The sequence below is a fragment of the Columba livia genome, chromosome 1 (assembly GCF_036013475.1).
Source record: "Columba livia isolate bColLiv1 breed racing homer chromosome 1, bColLiv1.pat.W.v2, whole genome shotgun sequence".
NCBI lineage: Eukaryota > Metazoa > Chordata > Aves > Columbiformes > Columbidae > Columba > Columba livia.
In genome coordinates, this window is record NC_088602.1 from 73774126 (window position 1) to 73790794 (window position 16669).

General features: G+C 38.9%; 1 protein-coding gene across 3 annotated transcripts in view; it reads right to left on the reverse strand.

Annotated features, from left to right (window-relative positions):
* NME7 (NME/NM23 family member 7) overlaps positions 1-16669 on the reverse strand; it is a 96320-nt gene that overhangs the window by 43533 nt on the left and 36118 nt on the right. For all 3 annotated transcript variants that reach the window (XR_010469795.1, XM_065049936.1, XM_021299721.2), the window contains exons 7-8: positions 15037-15142; positions 476-540 (exon numbers count right to left, since the gene is read on the reverse strand). Coding sequence is in view for 2 of the 3 variants with exons in the window: in XM_065049936.1 (XP_064906008.1) it covers positions 476-540; positions 15037-15142 (171 nt within the window). In the remaining variant the exon portion in view is untranslated. The remainder of the gene's footprint in view (positions 1-475; positions 541-15036; positions 15143-16669) is intronic.

Here is a 16669-nt window from a genome sequence, read left to right on the forward strand (position 1 = left end):
ACAGCACTACTCTTGGGAACAATCTCTGTGCCAACTTCCTTAAACTGCTGAGGGGGATTGGCATGTCAAAATCCTTTAAGTATCTTTAAAAACCTTCCCCTAAATTCATGCTAAACATATATTTAAAAACTTGAGGAAGGATATTAACAATCATTTCTCTAATCTTAGCAAGTACCTTTTAAAAGCCATCTTAAATTGCTCCAGAAAACAGAGCTAACGTTATCTCCCTTGTAACTATAGGGAAACTGAGATACAGAGAGATAAAGTGTCTTGGCTCAAGGTCACCCAGCACCGAGAAACAGAACAGCTGATCAATCAAACAATAAAACACAAATATCATGAGGACACTGCTGATCCCAAAACAGTTTTCACAAGGGTTTTCTGTTGCAGTAAAACACCTGTGCATTATGGTGAAGTGCACACAGCACTCCTCTAACTTCTGTTTACAGAAAAACACACACAGAAGGAAACCTACCATCTGCAATGCTGAGATCCGAAATCCCTCATTGATGATGGCATTTATAATCTTTCCAGCTAGCCCTGAAGAAACACACAAAAGACAGTATTCTATTTTAAAAAGCAGAATTTACAACTGGAAGGTATTTATGCCAATATATCACTTATTTTCAAACCAGAAAAGTGTCTGTGTAATGCTGTGAGAGGAAGCAGAGCGCAGAGCTAACATACTCTGTGTTCTGTCTAAAGTGACATCTTGATGATATCAAACAAGTTAATTTCATGCAGCTGTTGAAAATAATTTCAATTAAAAAAAAAGGTAATTAGTCAAGCCTTCGCTTTTCTTGAATCAACTGCAAAACACCCAGTTGCTTTAAGATCAAGATTTAGATTTTTAATTAAGTTCCACTGGCAATACTGATACTTAAACAGTAATCAATTCAGAGCACAGGCTGCCTATTTTGCTGGTTTTATATAGTGTTCACCACAGCAGGGGTCCTACTTTAAGCTAGAAACAATGCAGGATGATAATAAATATTCCTAACAAACCAGCACAAAAGTCCATGCCTTCTATGGGAAAAACGCATTAGTGCAAAATAACCTTCTGCTTCTAAGGTTATAACTCACAAATACACTACTGCTGATTGTACTGCTTGCTTTATTCTCTCCACAATGCATCCTCAAAGACTGGATGACATTGTAAAACAAAATACTAAACTTTAGAGAACAAGAACTACTGATTTTCCACTGAATGTGTAATTTAGATTTGCCTGTGCTTACAAGATGAGGCCATCTGAAAGACTGTCAGCCAAGTACAATACTCTGTGTGAGTGAATTTTATAGCATCACCATTTTTACAGAGCATAAGTGCCTGTCCTCTAGTACAATTTGTGAGAAAATACACATTTCTGGACATTTATTCAGAGCAGAATAAATCATAGAATATACTGTAATAAATGACAACAGCAGGATTTGACTCTTGGTCATTAAATCCTTTTATTAACTAGTCTTTAAATTGTAGGATTTTTAGCACTTCATAAATTTAATAGATGAGAGTAAAACACATCTGGTGTCTAAGTTCTATCATGCTCAAGACCTAAACTGTACACAATCCGCTAATACCTGCAGGATACGACTGGGGAGCTTCCTACCCATTAAAAGGTCAGTGGAAGCTCTGAGTAAATGAGACAGATAGTTGGAGGGCTTTCAAAAATTGTATTTACAAATAAAATCTGTAAAAAGCTGTCCCTGAAGTATATCCACTATATTTTCACATTAAGGTTTATGTAGAAAAACCTTCCACATATAAAACAGTGCATACTTCTTAAAAAAAAAAACTTAGTGGAGGGAGGCACAGCTCCTGTCATCCCACTATACCGTTACACCATGGCTCACTAGGACTGGCAAAAGTTTCTTTAAGGAACACTCCTGTGAAACCAGGAAATTATATTTCACCTTATTTTTCCAAGGTGAAAAAAAAAATAATTGCAGCAGCAATTTGTCCAGGAAATGCAAGACCACATCAGAGAGAGAAACCAGACCTCTAGTTTCTTTTTGTCCACACTGCTGGAAAGGCTCAGCAGCTCAGACGCTTCCACACACAGGTTCCAGCAAGGCAGCCAGGCTACAGTGCTGACTTCAGAGATGAATGGCCACTTTATAAAGAGATTAAGTGACCGGCTGGGGATCGTTCAGGAAATAAATAAATGAATAAATAATCTGTGACAGAGCATAAATATATCCTCATTCTCAAATCTCAGTGCCAACACTCCAGTCAACAGCCACTGCTTCACAAGAAACCAACAACCACCGCCTGCAGGGACAAAGTACAAGAAAGATTTCCATTTTACACTTTATCAGTCAAGAATGGGCCACTCACTTCGGCGCTCAGAGCTGGCAAGAATCTAACTAAAATACTCATCAGGTATCAGGGGTACTAGGGAGATCTGCGTTTTACAGAACTTTTGTTCTTACCAGTTTTATGAGCTGTAATCAAAATCCATGTTCCGAGAAACAACAAGGGACTCAAATATTCAGCTTTCTGGGTTGTTTCTCTACTTAAATCATTAAGATTTTTCTTCTCTCTAGAGAGAGACAGGCTCTTTTAATGATAGAAATCAAAGTAGGAATGCATTTTGCATGAAGGTCTTTAATACAGGTTTGTTTAATAATTAACTGTGATAAACCTACCAAGATTTTCCTCTACATTATATTCCTGAGTTCACTCTCACTCATCAGAGCAACAGAGCACCTTGTTGCCCATAACTGCAACACCCAAAAGGCTTAACCAAAGGAATTATTGCCACCATTGTACAGACAGATGTCTTGCCAAAAAAGAATTCAAAGTGCCTTGAGGAAGAGGCAGGAGATTTCATTTACGTTTGCAAAGCAGGATGTTAGCTCCACTTCCCAGATGTGGGAATTAAGGAGAAGCAAGTTGCCAGTGGCAGTGCAGATCTATGAATTCAGTGACTTGGCCTCCCTTGTCCCAGTTCAGGCAATACACGTATTGCTTCTCCTAGGGACACTTTCCTTTCAAATGCTACCTGGACCAAAATAGAAACAAAAAGCGTAGAGGCAATCCCCAAGCAACAGAAGAGTAGAAGCTCAAGGCTCGGCTTGGGATCTGTTTCATTCTTTCAGCCAGCTGCATGACTGAATTGGGACATGTCCTCTCCTCTGTGGGCAGAGAAAGCTGAGGAAAAGAACTAATTAGATAAGGTGCCATTTCAGCAGCTTTGAACAATTTGTTTTCAACTTTTAAATCCAGATCTGTAGTGAAAAAAAAATAAAAAAATAACAACTTAAGGACCCTTTGAAAAGGGCCACTGCGTGTTTAAAATGTGATTACAGTAAGAACTCAAATCAAAGCTTCAGATTAAGCACCAGTTATGATGAATTTTCAGCCACAAAGCACAAAAGAATCACAAGCACTACTAAATACAACTACAGGAATTTAATACTAATCCTAGCAAATATGAGAGAGAGCAAGCATGCACACGTTTTATGTCTCCTAGGCAGCACTATGTTACTACACAGCTAATGCAAGATAAGTAATCTCCCAACATATTTAAATCAGATATAATGATAAGGCACCAAGACCTCCTCAGTTTACACTGATCTTCTAGAACTTTACAAAACACCGTATTTGAAAATTGCACTTCATTAGGAAGCAGAAAGTAGCATGGAAGACATCAGACTGAAAAAATGTTTCAACTGTTTGCAAAATTATGGATTGGAATAAAACAGTTCATGAAAGTTACTTTTAACCTAACAGCACTTTAATTGATGGAATGTAACAGCTGTGGTAGCAGGACCTGCCAGGCCCAGCACACTATGAACCACCAGCCCTGATACTGGGGATGTTACATTCCCTTCCCTTTGCTCTTGGCCTGTTTCCCAATTCAACCATTCCACCATTAAAAGCTTATTAGGCAAGACACCAGACTGCCTTCAAAGCAAATCAAGAACTACCTTCCTCGTCTCAACCTCTACATGCAATTTTTTTAACATCCTTCCAATCATTAAAAATAATTTATGTGGAACAACAACTTTTTTTTTTGAGACGAATACAGAAACTTCATGACTGATCAGCTAATGATCCACCTAATCCGGTAATGTATTTCTAGAAGTAACCAGTACCAGATGCTTAAAGTAGCACTAAATACAAGTAGCAATTTCATGTCATGCTCATTTTTGACATTTTAAAATGCAAATTTGTTTCACAGAATAATTAAATTATCTGATTCCTCACTGCCAAGTGTTAAAGGTCCTGTCCCAAAACGCCAGAGTATCACGATCAGGTTTGACCCCGAGCAAAGTACTATTTGAATTCCAAAAGAGACAAAAATGCATCTCAGAGCTGGGCCCTCCTGCAATGTATTTCAGTTGAAGTTCTTGCTAATCTTTGATTCAGAAAACAAAACACTGTGTTGCAAAACACAGTGCAGTAGGAATCTGGCAGATGTCCTTCTCAAGAAGTGCGCTTATTCTCTGAAGAACAAGGTTTATCTGTCTCTTCTCTTTTTCTACTTAGAAATAACACTACTCCAGACATTCTTACTATGCAACATAAATGCACCATTTCTAGACTGCCCAAAAGTTTGGCCACAGTGATAATCTGTAGCTATTGATCTCCCAGCCTCACTGTGTACTGCACAAAAAAGAATTTCCAGTTATTTTTGTATTTGTACTCTGGAGGACCAAGAAGTAAGTCACAGAAGGACAGAGGGTCTCCTGAGAGACCCACACTGGGTCAAGATAGAGGAGAAGGGGAGCTCAGAAGCCACCCAGGCTAACCATGAAGGGGGTAAGGGGAAGTAACAAGTGAATACAGACAGAAGATACAGAGGAACATGTGAGGAAATGATGAAAGAATACAGTTCATAGTGATAGAATCCAATATTTTCCATAATTTCTTGTTTCTCTTGGCATTGTATTAAAGGAGAACCTAAAGAAGTTTGAAGGGTAGCTTTACAGATGTTTATGGAGAACTCTATCAACACGTTAGCACTTGTGACAATCCTTACAAAAAATATTCATTTGAAAATACTAAAAGGGTGAAGACAAAAGATATCACCACTGCTTTACTGGAGAACCAAAATAATCATTTTGCTAGCACAAGAAAAACTATGCATACAGACAGTAAATCTAGGGGACCTTGAAACAAAAACAGCCAAGCGTTTGATGTGACTGAGAATAGGAACCTAAAGAAAGACTCCAAGGAGGTGAGAGGTTCAAATGCCTAATCCCAGCTGCAACTTTCTGAACAATTCTGAACAAGGCAAGATCACACTTGTGAATGACAGACAGGGCATTAAGATGAAAAATGGTGAAAAACTGTACAAAAAAAACGAATTCTGGGAATGCTTGCATAGGAACAGATGGGAAGAGTCACATTTAAAATTCAGATGCAAACATCCATACAGAAATTCAAGTCAAAGATCACAGGCAGGCTACAGAAAGTATCCAGCGATTTGGCTGTACAGTTTGTGCAATTTGAGAAGTGAATTTGAGGAATAAAGAAAGATTAAAAAGAAAAGACCAATACCTCTGACACAGTTATATTGAACTCAAACTGATGGCTGTATATCTACAAAAAAAAACAGAAAAGCCTAGGATTGTCTTTCTTTGTTCTTGCATTAAGAGAAAGCTTAAAAAGAAATATCCAGGTTGTTTGTCTTTCCTTTCTTTCTTTTGAGACATGCACTATTTTGTACACCTTTAGCACATTCACTTTGATTTTTTTTTTACACTTGAGAATATTACTGTCTATCACTCTGGCTAGGAGAATGTTTCTATAGCTATAATAATTTTCATTTATATTTGCTTATTTCTCGAGTGTGAAAAAAACTAAACATGATACTTTAGTTGAGTCTGTAACTCTGGATTATAGGATGGCATTCAGTATTATAATTCAAACCATTCATATGCTTACTAAATTTCTTTTCCTGGTTATCCCTACTGAACACTGTGTATGGGACTTTATGAACAGTTACAGTTACAGAGAGGAAGTGGTTAAAATTATGCCTTGTAGTGTGCATTAGCCCATAATTATAAACAATAATTACAATCTACTATTGGATTACCAATTAACTTAACCCTCAAGGTTAAAACTCTCTGGAGATCCCCTATAATCTGCTCCAGCCTTTAATAAATCTATATTCCACTTCCCGTGGAAGGTTTGCCAACCCCCTGTCCTAGATCAATAGTAAATATAGTGTAAGCTCTATCATTCATTTTCAACTTAACAAAAGACTATTAGATACTCCTACATCCTGCATCTTGACTCTTTACAGAGCCACTACCTTGCCTTTCTCCTTATGCTCTGATTTGAAAAGGGCAGGTACAGTTAAGTTAGACTATTTAGGGCTGCATTTTTACAATTTTTTTTAAAATGTTCTCAAAAACTTCTGGTAACAAAGGTTCCATTATATCCCCAAATATCAGGCCAGTGATACACAGGACATTTCAAAAAGATAGACCCAATTTCACAATGGGAACTTGTTACAATTACACAAAAATTTACAAATGGTTTAATGAGTTATCAAGTTTTAGTAACATTTTTATAAATGTTCTATGTTCCCTCCACCTGCTGTATGGACAACATCAGTTGAATTCATATATAGTGATTTCAAATTGGGTCCATCTTTTTGAAACACCCTATATTTTGAAGTTTCCCTTAATTATTAGATTAAATCTTCTTTCATCTGAATTAGTAAATATGCACATATTTTCCAAATCTACATAGAGAAAACTGTATATCTTGGTTTACTTCACCTCAGGTGAAAAAAAAATGAAACCCTTCAAGTTTTCATCAGGGTTTAATTGACTACATCTCTTATTCTTTTTGCCCACAGTTGACTGTGTTCTTTTTGAAAAAGAGTGCCCAGAAGCTAGACATAGTGTACAAGGTGGGTTCTGACCCACACTGAGCAGAACTAGTTACTGCAAAAAGAAAACAAAAACAACCTAAATAAACTGTGTCCAACATTGTGAACATTAATTGTGCTCATGATATATCACTATTTCAAACATCTCTCTACAGACTTCTCACTGATAACCTGTCAGTTGTTCTCTATTTTCTATTTGTGCACTTATTTTCCCTCCTCCATGGTAGTGCTCTGCAGTTATTCACATTCAGTTTAATTTTCTTCACATGGCTTCATTTCTGCAGTTCATCAGGAATGTTCTGAATTCTAATCATGTCCTCCAAAACTGCAGTAGGTGCTTGGTACCATCTGCAAACACTGCAAGCATGCTCCGTCCTTCCCCATTCAGTCATTAATGACAACATCAACAAGAACTGGCCCAAGGATGGATGGTGAGACTTTACTCGCAAAGCTCTTTTAATTTGATGTGCTCATGTCCAGTCTAATGTTCACGAAAACATTTAAGGCTATGCAGATGCTTATGCTGCACAGATCTAAACATACAAATAAGTTAATTAAAGGAAAATTTTTGTTTCCTAACAGAAAGGGATGAAGGCACTGATATTCAAGTGAATTACACTATCTGATTCTGTTTTACCTTCCTTTATGGAAAGCATACTTAGAGAATTCAGAGATCAGAAAAGCATATTTTCCTTCAAAAAAGACATACTGGTAAACCTCCATCATATCATCACTATCTAAGTAGCTTAAATGAAACGATAGACTCTTGATTCATCGGTTTCCTTGGTATGAAAGAAGTTTCACTAGCCTGAAATGCTCTGGACCACTCTTAGAATTAACTTTTCTTTAACCCTTTGAGAATGAAAATCCCCAAATACAGTAAAAAACACTCATTCCTAATGTTTGGGGTTTGTCTTTCTTTTTTTATGTCAATACCATCATCCCTGCATAGAGATGATTTTCAGCAACAGGAGCGTCACTAATATAAGTCCACTGGACACAATTTGGAAACACTCTCCAGTGGTAGACGGATACTCAGAAACTTCAGCAAGGATTGGCTGTGCCATTTAATCTGTTGGGGTTTTTTCCTCTGAAGTATACCTCCTCCTATTCCTTCCAGTATCAAACTGTGAGAAAGGATATCCAGATTCAGTTCACCTCCTTCACTACCCTAATCAATTCAAATGTAAAATATATTTTTCATACTTCGGAAAAATAAATGTCACTTCCCCACTAGCCACTGACACCCAAAGTCAGTCTAAGTTGGGAAGGCAATGCCAAGCTGCTAAAACTTTATGCAGCAAATAATCAAGAAACAACATAGGCTTGGTTTCAAAAACAAACATCCCAAGCAAGGAATATCCATCATTACAACCACAGCAAATAATTTAAAACACAGATGGAAGCAGATGGAATACTGTTCTCCTGCAAGCTAGATTTTTTTAATCCAAAAATGGTGATAAAGTGGGAAAGTAGGTTGCTTTCATTTTAATCACTTTTTCCTAGCTTCTCTGATAAGAAAAAAAACCACAAGTACACAGACAAAAAACGCCAGTACCACCAGATACTACCAAACACGTCAACACCCTATATATAATATATTCAAGGGAAACATAAGAAACAAAGTGCATCTAAATCTTCCATAAATATGTCTTCTGCCTGGGAAAATCTGTCTGAAAAAAAAAAAAAAAAAAACAGCATCTGAAAGTATAGTGCTTTACTAGGTAGTTTTCACGATTGCAGCACTAAGATTGCCATATTGCATGTGGGAATATCTAGAGGTCACATCTCAAATGATCCACTGTCCTTCTTACAAGCATCTGCAAAGATCTGTGTTCATCCCACTTTTTTTTTTCCATTTTGAGATTCTATCTTCAAATAGTTCATCTTGTTAAGTGTATCAAGGCTATCACTGATGTCCTTTGTACTCGGCTTCGTAGATGAGAAACAAAGAAAAGTTCTGCCTATGATTAAATGAAGTCCACAGCATCTGCATTTCACCTATTGTGCATACTTCTCACAGACAGAAGATATGCTTTCAGAGTACTTATAAGAAAACTGCCTTCCTCATTTTTTTCTCAAGTGTGAGCAAACAGCTTTCTGAAAACCTTGTTTGCTTCTAGGTTTCCTGAAACTAAAATAATGAGTTACTCAAACATATGTCTAAAAACCCAGGGTAAAAAAAAACATTCCACGGTTTGTTTACAATTTAAAAAAATATTATCTAATGAATACAAATCATCTTGATAAAGAACAATTATATAGATAGCTAGTCCTGAGAATTATGGCAGATTTGCACCTCTTTTATCCTGCCCTTCTTTGCTTTTCCAGCTTATTTCCTTTCCTAACCACATATATGTAACTATATTTAGCACGTTTGTCCTGGTTTTGCTAAAAACATGACCAGTTTCTCTTTTAGTGAATTTTCCTCTCAGCTAAGTGCCTTCTAAGTAACTGTACTTTTCTGAATTTTTTGCCTGCATGTTTTTCTCAGACACTGTACTTGATGCTGATATTACCAAGGTCAAGACCAATGGAATGCAGAAGAAGCCTCATGTTTAGATTTATTGCTATGACAGCAAGAATTCCATACATCCCATAATTGATAGGGGTGTGTTTGAGGAGGGGCAGACAGAACAGGTGACTAAAACTGACCAACTGAGTATTCCATCCCATAATCGTCATACCCCCTATATAAGAGAGAGATCACGAGGGTCTAGCTTCTCTTTGACCGTGGCCGGCATCTGAAGAGGACCCTCTTTGTCTGCCTGCGACCTTAGGCCCAAGGCCCTGCAATCCCTGCATCCAGTTTCTGGTTTGCTGTGAAGTCCCGCCCATGAATTCCGGGTGCCTGCCCTGCAGCTGCTGGAGCCACGCCAGCTCCACACACTCAGCTCCGCTGCTGCTGGAGTGATGCCAACTCCATATTGGGCATTCAAGATTGGTTTTGTATATTTTGTATATTTTCTCTATTAGTAGCATTGGTAAAACCCTTTAAAACCTTCCAACTTGAAGTCTAAGTCTCCCTTTCTTCTTATCTTCCTTATCATCTTTTCGATCCAAAGGAGAGGGTGGAGGGAAGGTGAAGGGGTAACAGAGAGCATCTGCCACAGTTTATTGTTGCCTTGTCTTAAACCTTGACAACACTACAGAGGTCAATTGGACATTTTCACAGTGATGCTTACTTCTCTTCCAAAGAGAAACCAGGATATCTCGTGACAGGAACAGCTCTTCAGTTGTTTGCAGTCAGACATATAATTTACTAAAATGCGGGATTTTAGTCCTTCTCTCCCCACTCTCTCTTGTGAAGTATCACAGAATCACAGAATGTTTGGGGTTGGCCTGATCGCCACTATTTTCATCATTTTTTTTTCCCTGCTCGTTTTTCAAAGGAATTAAGTAAAAACCACGTCAAAGAAACTTTAAACCAGTCATGAAATACCAAATTCCAATTCCTGCAGAAAACGTGACTAAACTGTTACACATAAATACATTAAAGTTAATCCCACCCAGTGATCTACAAGGTGCGATTTCTGCCAACAAAACAGTCGAGTCATAACTATCCTCAGGGCATTAAACTGAATTTCATCCATTTACGATTTTGGCTTCTGAGTACTACTGCCAATACCTCCAGATCTAATAACATGAGGGGAATTACAAAAAGAGAATGTCTAAATGATTGCCACTGTGACCTTGTATCTGAATTATCAGAAGCTCCAAGCACAAGAAGCAAGCGGGTTACAGAAACACAGATCCACACCAAAACTATCAAATTATTACGCAATCAAACCCTACAATCTTAATCAACACACTGAAAAGCTGTGCTTACTAGTTACCACACTTCTCGACTGAAAACTGGACTTGGGAGAAGAGAAGGAGGAGGCTAAAAGACACTGAAAGTGTGACAGATTCTAAAGGCATCAAACCACATCATGTCTCCCTGACACATCCCTGCTCAGAACAAGTCTGCATGGAATAGCATCAGGTTGCTCTTGCATTCTTTCAGCTCCCAATCAAGAAGAATCAGACTGTTCTTACAAACCCTCTTCAGAGTTAGAACACAACCACCTGGCCACTGCCAACTTTCCAACCAGCCAGGGACAGGCTTCATCACCACTGGAGGAGCCGCTAGAGAATGAGGTAAAGCTGTCTAGTTCAGAGCACTGAGCTGCATCGCCTTCCACGGCCTTCCCAGCTGGTTTCCCAACTCTGATCCTCCACAGAAGACGTTATGCTGACACCAGACTCATCAAGTAGCTATTGCTTTACTTCTTTAAGACATGCGTATGATACACGGTCCTCGAAGGCCAGCGATACTACCCCTCCAGCATCACCAGCACCCTCGACAGCTAAATTTAAACTGCTTGTAACTCCCCCAACACCCTTTATCGGGCCCTGGGGTCCCTCTGCAGCCTGGAAAACACCTTGGGCACTCTTGCCAACAGGACTCATCACGTGTGTGCCATGTCCTGCTGCAGGTGGTTAGGCTGCGCTGCAGTGGCTGCCTGGCAACAGATGTTTCTTTGTGCCTGTCAGAAGAGGGTCAGCCAGGCCAGAGATAAAACCAACTGTGATTTTCCACTGCTTTGTCACTGGATAGGAACCTTATGAACCCCCTGCAGTAATCAAAGGCAGTTCCTAAGAAAAGATCCTGTCTGAGAATTAACCAGTGTAAACTAGAGACTAGATCCAGCCTTTTGACAGCAAGGTAAACTTGCTGAAAAGCCTCTTAGCTTACAGCTGTGGTCAAAGTAAACTATCTTCCAGGATGGAAAAACAGAAGATTTTTCCTTCTAAGAATCAGTTATGAAAGAGACTCTGGAGGAAAAAGAAACACTGGAAAAAGGACTGGAAAGCAAAATTCAAATAACAAATTCAGTCAAATGTTTCTGCAGAAATAGAGACTAAAGCTCTGTATAAGCTCAAGCATTTAAATGAAACTTCATGTACATGTGTAATGAGCAGATTATATTCATGGTAATTAGATAATCAAGTTCAAAGCTTCAGCAGCGCATAGGAAATGGCAAAAAGGTTTATTTTTAGATACTCAATACTGAAAATTTGTGGAGCACAAATCTGCAAGGCATAAGAGGGTCTGCTGCTTTGACCCACATAAATTCCTCTCCATGCCTCTGCCAAACCACCTTCTCACACTGACGGCCACACAGGATTTCCTTTTCTCTCCAGCTGCTGTGATTCCACTCAGGTTCTCCCCGTGAGAAACAGCAGGGTGGACAGTCACAGCTAGAAGCACTGCTGCTGGGGGTAAGCAAGCTGCTTATTTTTTTAGATCACGCAGTTTCCTATGTGCAATTTTGCCAAAAGGGCAGCTCACTAGTTGCTATAGCACCTACTTCAACAGAGATATAGGAGATGTTGCTGGCATAACCAGAATGTCTCAGGCATCACTGAACACAGTTGCTAACAGCTGTTAAAAGGGAGACAAGATGAGCGGGACCTCCCCTCTCTGTCACGGCTCACTGAGCCCAAATAGGTTGGCCCTTTCTTCTACAAACTTTCTGCCTACAGATGTACAATCCCATGGGGCCAACCTGCTTCGCTGCCATGTCTCTGCTCTCTAATCTCTAACACCGGGCTTCTCCCTTCTCATCTGCCTATTTCAGACCAGCAGCTAGGAGAAGATTCAGGTCTTCTTCTGAGCAGATTGTTTGGTCCCCCAAAACCTCTTCAGTATTCTATTCCTGACTCCAAAACACTCTGGATGGGGAAAGAAGAATGGTGACCTTTCTGTAGAGACAGCCTGCCACTGGATACACAGCATGCTCGAACCTTTAAAAACTTTAAATCTATAGGAGGCAAAGGCTATGTTCCTTCAAATTTAAAAAAGGCAGTTTAATCACGAGAGTAATTTCAGAATTAAGACATACAAAAACTGCTGCAAAGCTGATGCACAGCTCTATTCTGCTGTGCATGGTTCTTACAACTGTGACGATGTGAAGTGCTTTACAAAAAGACCAAGTGTACAAAAAGAGATGCCACTCAGGGATATTTCTGTTCTTACTCACAAAAACATGCTGAAGAAGAATACAAGAAAGACTAAATAAGATAGAAGAGGACAAACTAAGAAAGAAAAATCCTCTCCCTTGCGGCACTCCTGGCCTATTGGGCTGATGTTGGAGAGTTCCTGCAGCCCTTGTGAAGAAGGGCTCACATCTTGCCTCACACCACAGACTGGAAACAGTCCAGCTGCAATATGAAACCACACCAGTGCTCTCAGCCAAAGAGGGAGACCATGGCCCAGCCACAGCAACTCTTCCATCCCTAAGCCCAACTCCCCATCAGAAGTCAGACTTCCAGAAAGTTTTACAAGACCACCTCTGTCTCATGATCTCTTTAAGAGATGCAGCACCTGTGTGGCTTTTGAAATATTCAGAGTAACATTGGGGAGAACAGGCAGGAACAACAGAGCTTAATCAGGTAAAAGCATGATTTCATCATTCTTGATCTTAATTTAAAAATGATAAAACACTTTGCTGACTTATGGAAGAAAATTCAATTTTCATTTCTTCATTCTATTGAGGGTAGTAACCAAAGCTGTATGGATGGAGATCGCTCAAAAAAGGTATACTTCGTCTTCCAAATTTTAGTTGCTGTTTGGCAGCTGTGGTCTGCCTTTCCATCCCTCTGTGGTGGGAGAAGAAGGACTACATATTGAATATTAAGCTCAACTTTAGTCCAGACTTTCTAGTACTCACATTGCAAAGTTGGATGTGCACTTACATTTTCTGTGTATCTATACCCATACCTCTTTCTCCCTCTCCCTCACCACCCCCATCTCTCTCAGACACTCAGGCTCCCAGAGGGGAGTGCAAACAGGGACAGAATTCGTCCTTTGGTGAGTTGGAAAAAATTCTGAGTTCAAGAAAAAGAAAGTAACAGACAGGGCACTATGAAATCTGCAGAAATTAAGAACATTAAAAGTAGTAGGGGACAACCTGAGCTCACTAAGAGATAGTCTGAGCCCCCATATGTAATAGAAATTACATCTTAAGTATAAGAAAGGACTGCTCAAGACATCCACTTCGCTATTTTCACAATCAAATTAAAGCCTTTGACAATCCTGCCATAGAAAAGTTTGTCCTCTGCAAACATATAGCTGGGTAAGATCATAGCCCAAGTTGCTTCCCATATTTCTGTAAAAGGAACATCACACTGTCTTTGCTGCATGGCACACTTATCAGTAGCAGATACCATGCAAGGCCTCAGAGAGGTAACAGGCATATTATCAGCAGTGAGTGTGAGACTCTTTCTTGTGAAAGCCTTTTTGTGGGTTTTTTTTTTTCAGCAAGCTCTCCAGACATCTCACTTGAGGTGTGAAAGCACTGGAAACTGCTACGGTCACTTCTGCTATTTCCATTTCAGCTATCCTTAGAGAAGTGATTAAAACATTGGAGCATGCTCTACATCTTACTAAGAAAAATCTCAATGCTCTCACTTGGCAATATTTATTCTGCACTCAAAAATACCGTTGCAGTGCCAGAGCCAAAATATTTTACTGTACTCACTTCTCCTACACATGGTCCTGTAGCTAAGTACAGGACACAAAAGTGAGATTACTTTTGCATGGTAACAGTTGGGCATGCAACATCTCCAATACTCATATGGTGAGCTAACAGGATATTCTCCAGCACAGAAAGGTCTTTGGCTCACTTTCATAGAGTAAGCCTTTTCTACTTTCAAACCCCACAAGAGTCATAGCAGCACAAATCTCCTTTTGTGTGTAGTTTTAACATAATGTGTTACTGCGAGTACTATGAGTGGAAGGCCCTGCAATATGGGTGTCCTGCTTTCACTCCGCCATGAGGATGCTAAATCTCTAGTACATGAGTGTGGTGGGCAGACAGGAGCAAGAGCACGGCAGTTATCACAGTAAGATTGACCAAATCTCATATTTATTCTTATCGCTCTTATTTATTTTTTCCACCTCTCACTTTGTATTTGGAAATTAAGACGTATCCACATGGAAAACACTTAACCCACTATTTATAGAACTGAACTGCAGAAATACTAAAGTTGTATGAAAGACAATGTATTTGCATACTTTTACATGTACTACAAAATATATCCTACGCTCTTTCAGCCTCATTTTCTCCAAAAAGGCCACAGGAATGATCATGGATATAATGAAGCACACGTTGCTTTCACCTCCACTATCTGCATTGCTTACCTTCATTAACTGCATGAGGCTTAATAATGCAACAAGTACAGTTTGTGAATTTTGCACTGTTGACTGGTCCGCGACCTCCACTGGAGGGAAAGAACAACTCCAGCTCCTGAAAACAATTGTAATTAAATACATTTTAGTTTGATCTAACTGCATACATCACATTTTATCACAAGTAACCACATCTGAAGTATCTGCCGTCACAGAAGATAAACGTTAATTATAGATTTTTGAGCTACCAATACTTTTTCCCTGTAATATTCTCTCAAATATCTCTCTCCTTCTCTGACATCATTGCTACAGTCATAAAAACATGATTTGAATATTTCTTACAATGTCTTTCTTTTCACTTCCACTACACAAATCATTTCGAACCAAACCATTCAAAATGCTGCTGCCACAGCATTTGGTAGAGGTGTTCCCAGCTTTCTGAATTCTGTATGTCTTTCCTCAGTATCTTTCTCAAATCCACTCCCGTATACACATATTTTATCTTCCCTCTTTCCACATCATCTTTTCTACTATATGAGCCAAAATGCAACTACCATCCATTTCTAAGTAGGTTTTGTTTCTTCATGCAAAACTGACCTCCATCCCATCTGTTTACAAGTTTTATTCCTTCTGTCTTAAAGAACTAAACTTACTCTAAAATTGTTGACTCACTCCTCATGCCTTACTGACCCTATTTTTTTTTTTTCTTTACTGAATTGAACCTGGTGAACTCAATTGCTCTGACTTCTGAGATGAATCAAAAGAACCTCTTTGCCTCCAATCACTTCCTTTCTTGCCACCATCACTATTCAGGTATCATATAGTGTGGGTCTTAGACCATACTGGGGTGAGCTTGACAGCCAGGCTCCTTGCCTCAGTGATATTTTTTCACTCTTGACTGCAAGCTTTATGCTTTTTCCATACCATTTATTCACATATATTACACAATCTGCCAATAAACATTAGTCAAATGCTCGAAACACAGATTCCATTTCAGACCTATTGGTCAAATTCATTAAGAGAACTGATGAATTTCTATGAAGGGAAATAATAATAACCTGGAGATAGTACTACTGAATTTGATTTTTTCCTGTGTAACAGCAGCAGTGCCATTTCCTGGAAATGTGTCATTTAATTTACTAGCTAAATTCAGATGAATAAATTTAGCTATCTCCCAGTCTTTAGCTCATATCACTCTGACGATTCCTGTAATCCTTACTTGAACAATTATACAATTCAAACTAATGGGTCTTTCAACAGAATGGAATCCATGGTTTTTATGCTAGCAAATGATCCACATTTTAAGTGGGCATATCTGAGACAAAAGGCTTTGTTTCCTCACAGCCTTCTACTGATCAAATGCTGAGTGCTTCAAAGACTTTGTCCCACTCTGTTAATTAATGTTTACTCTAAAAGAAGCAGTCATGAAAAGGCAGCCAAACATTAATAATATTTAACACCTTGTTTTATACATTAAAAATCGTAGCAGTAACTAAATAATGCTGAAGGACAAGGATAAAGAAATGCTAAACTAAAACCAAGTGGAACCTTGAAAAGGAAATTATTTTCCTTTCCCTTCATTCCTGATCTAAAGACATTCCAAAATTTGGCCTGCAGAGAGATGCCAGCTTAGAGTACACCAGAA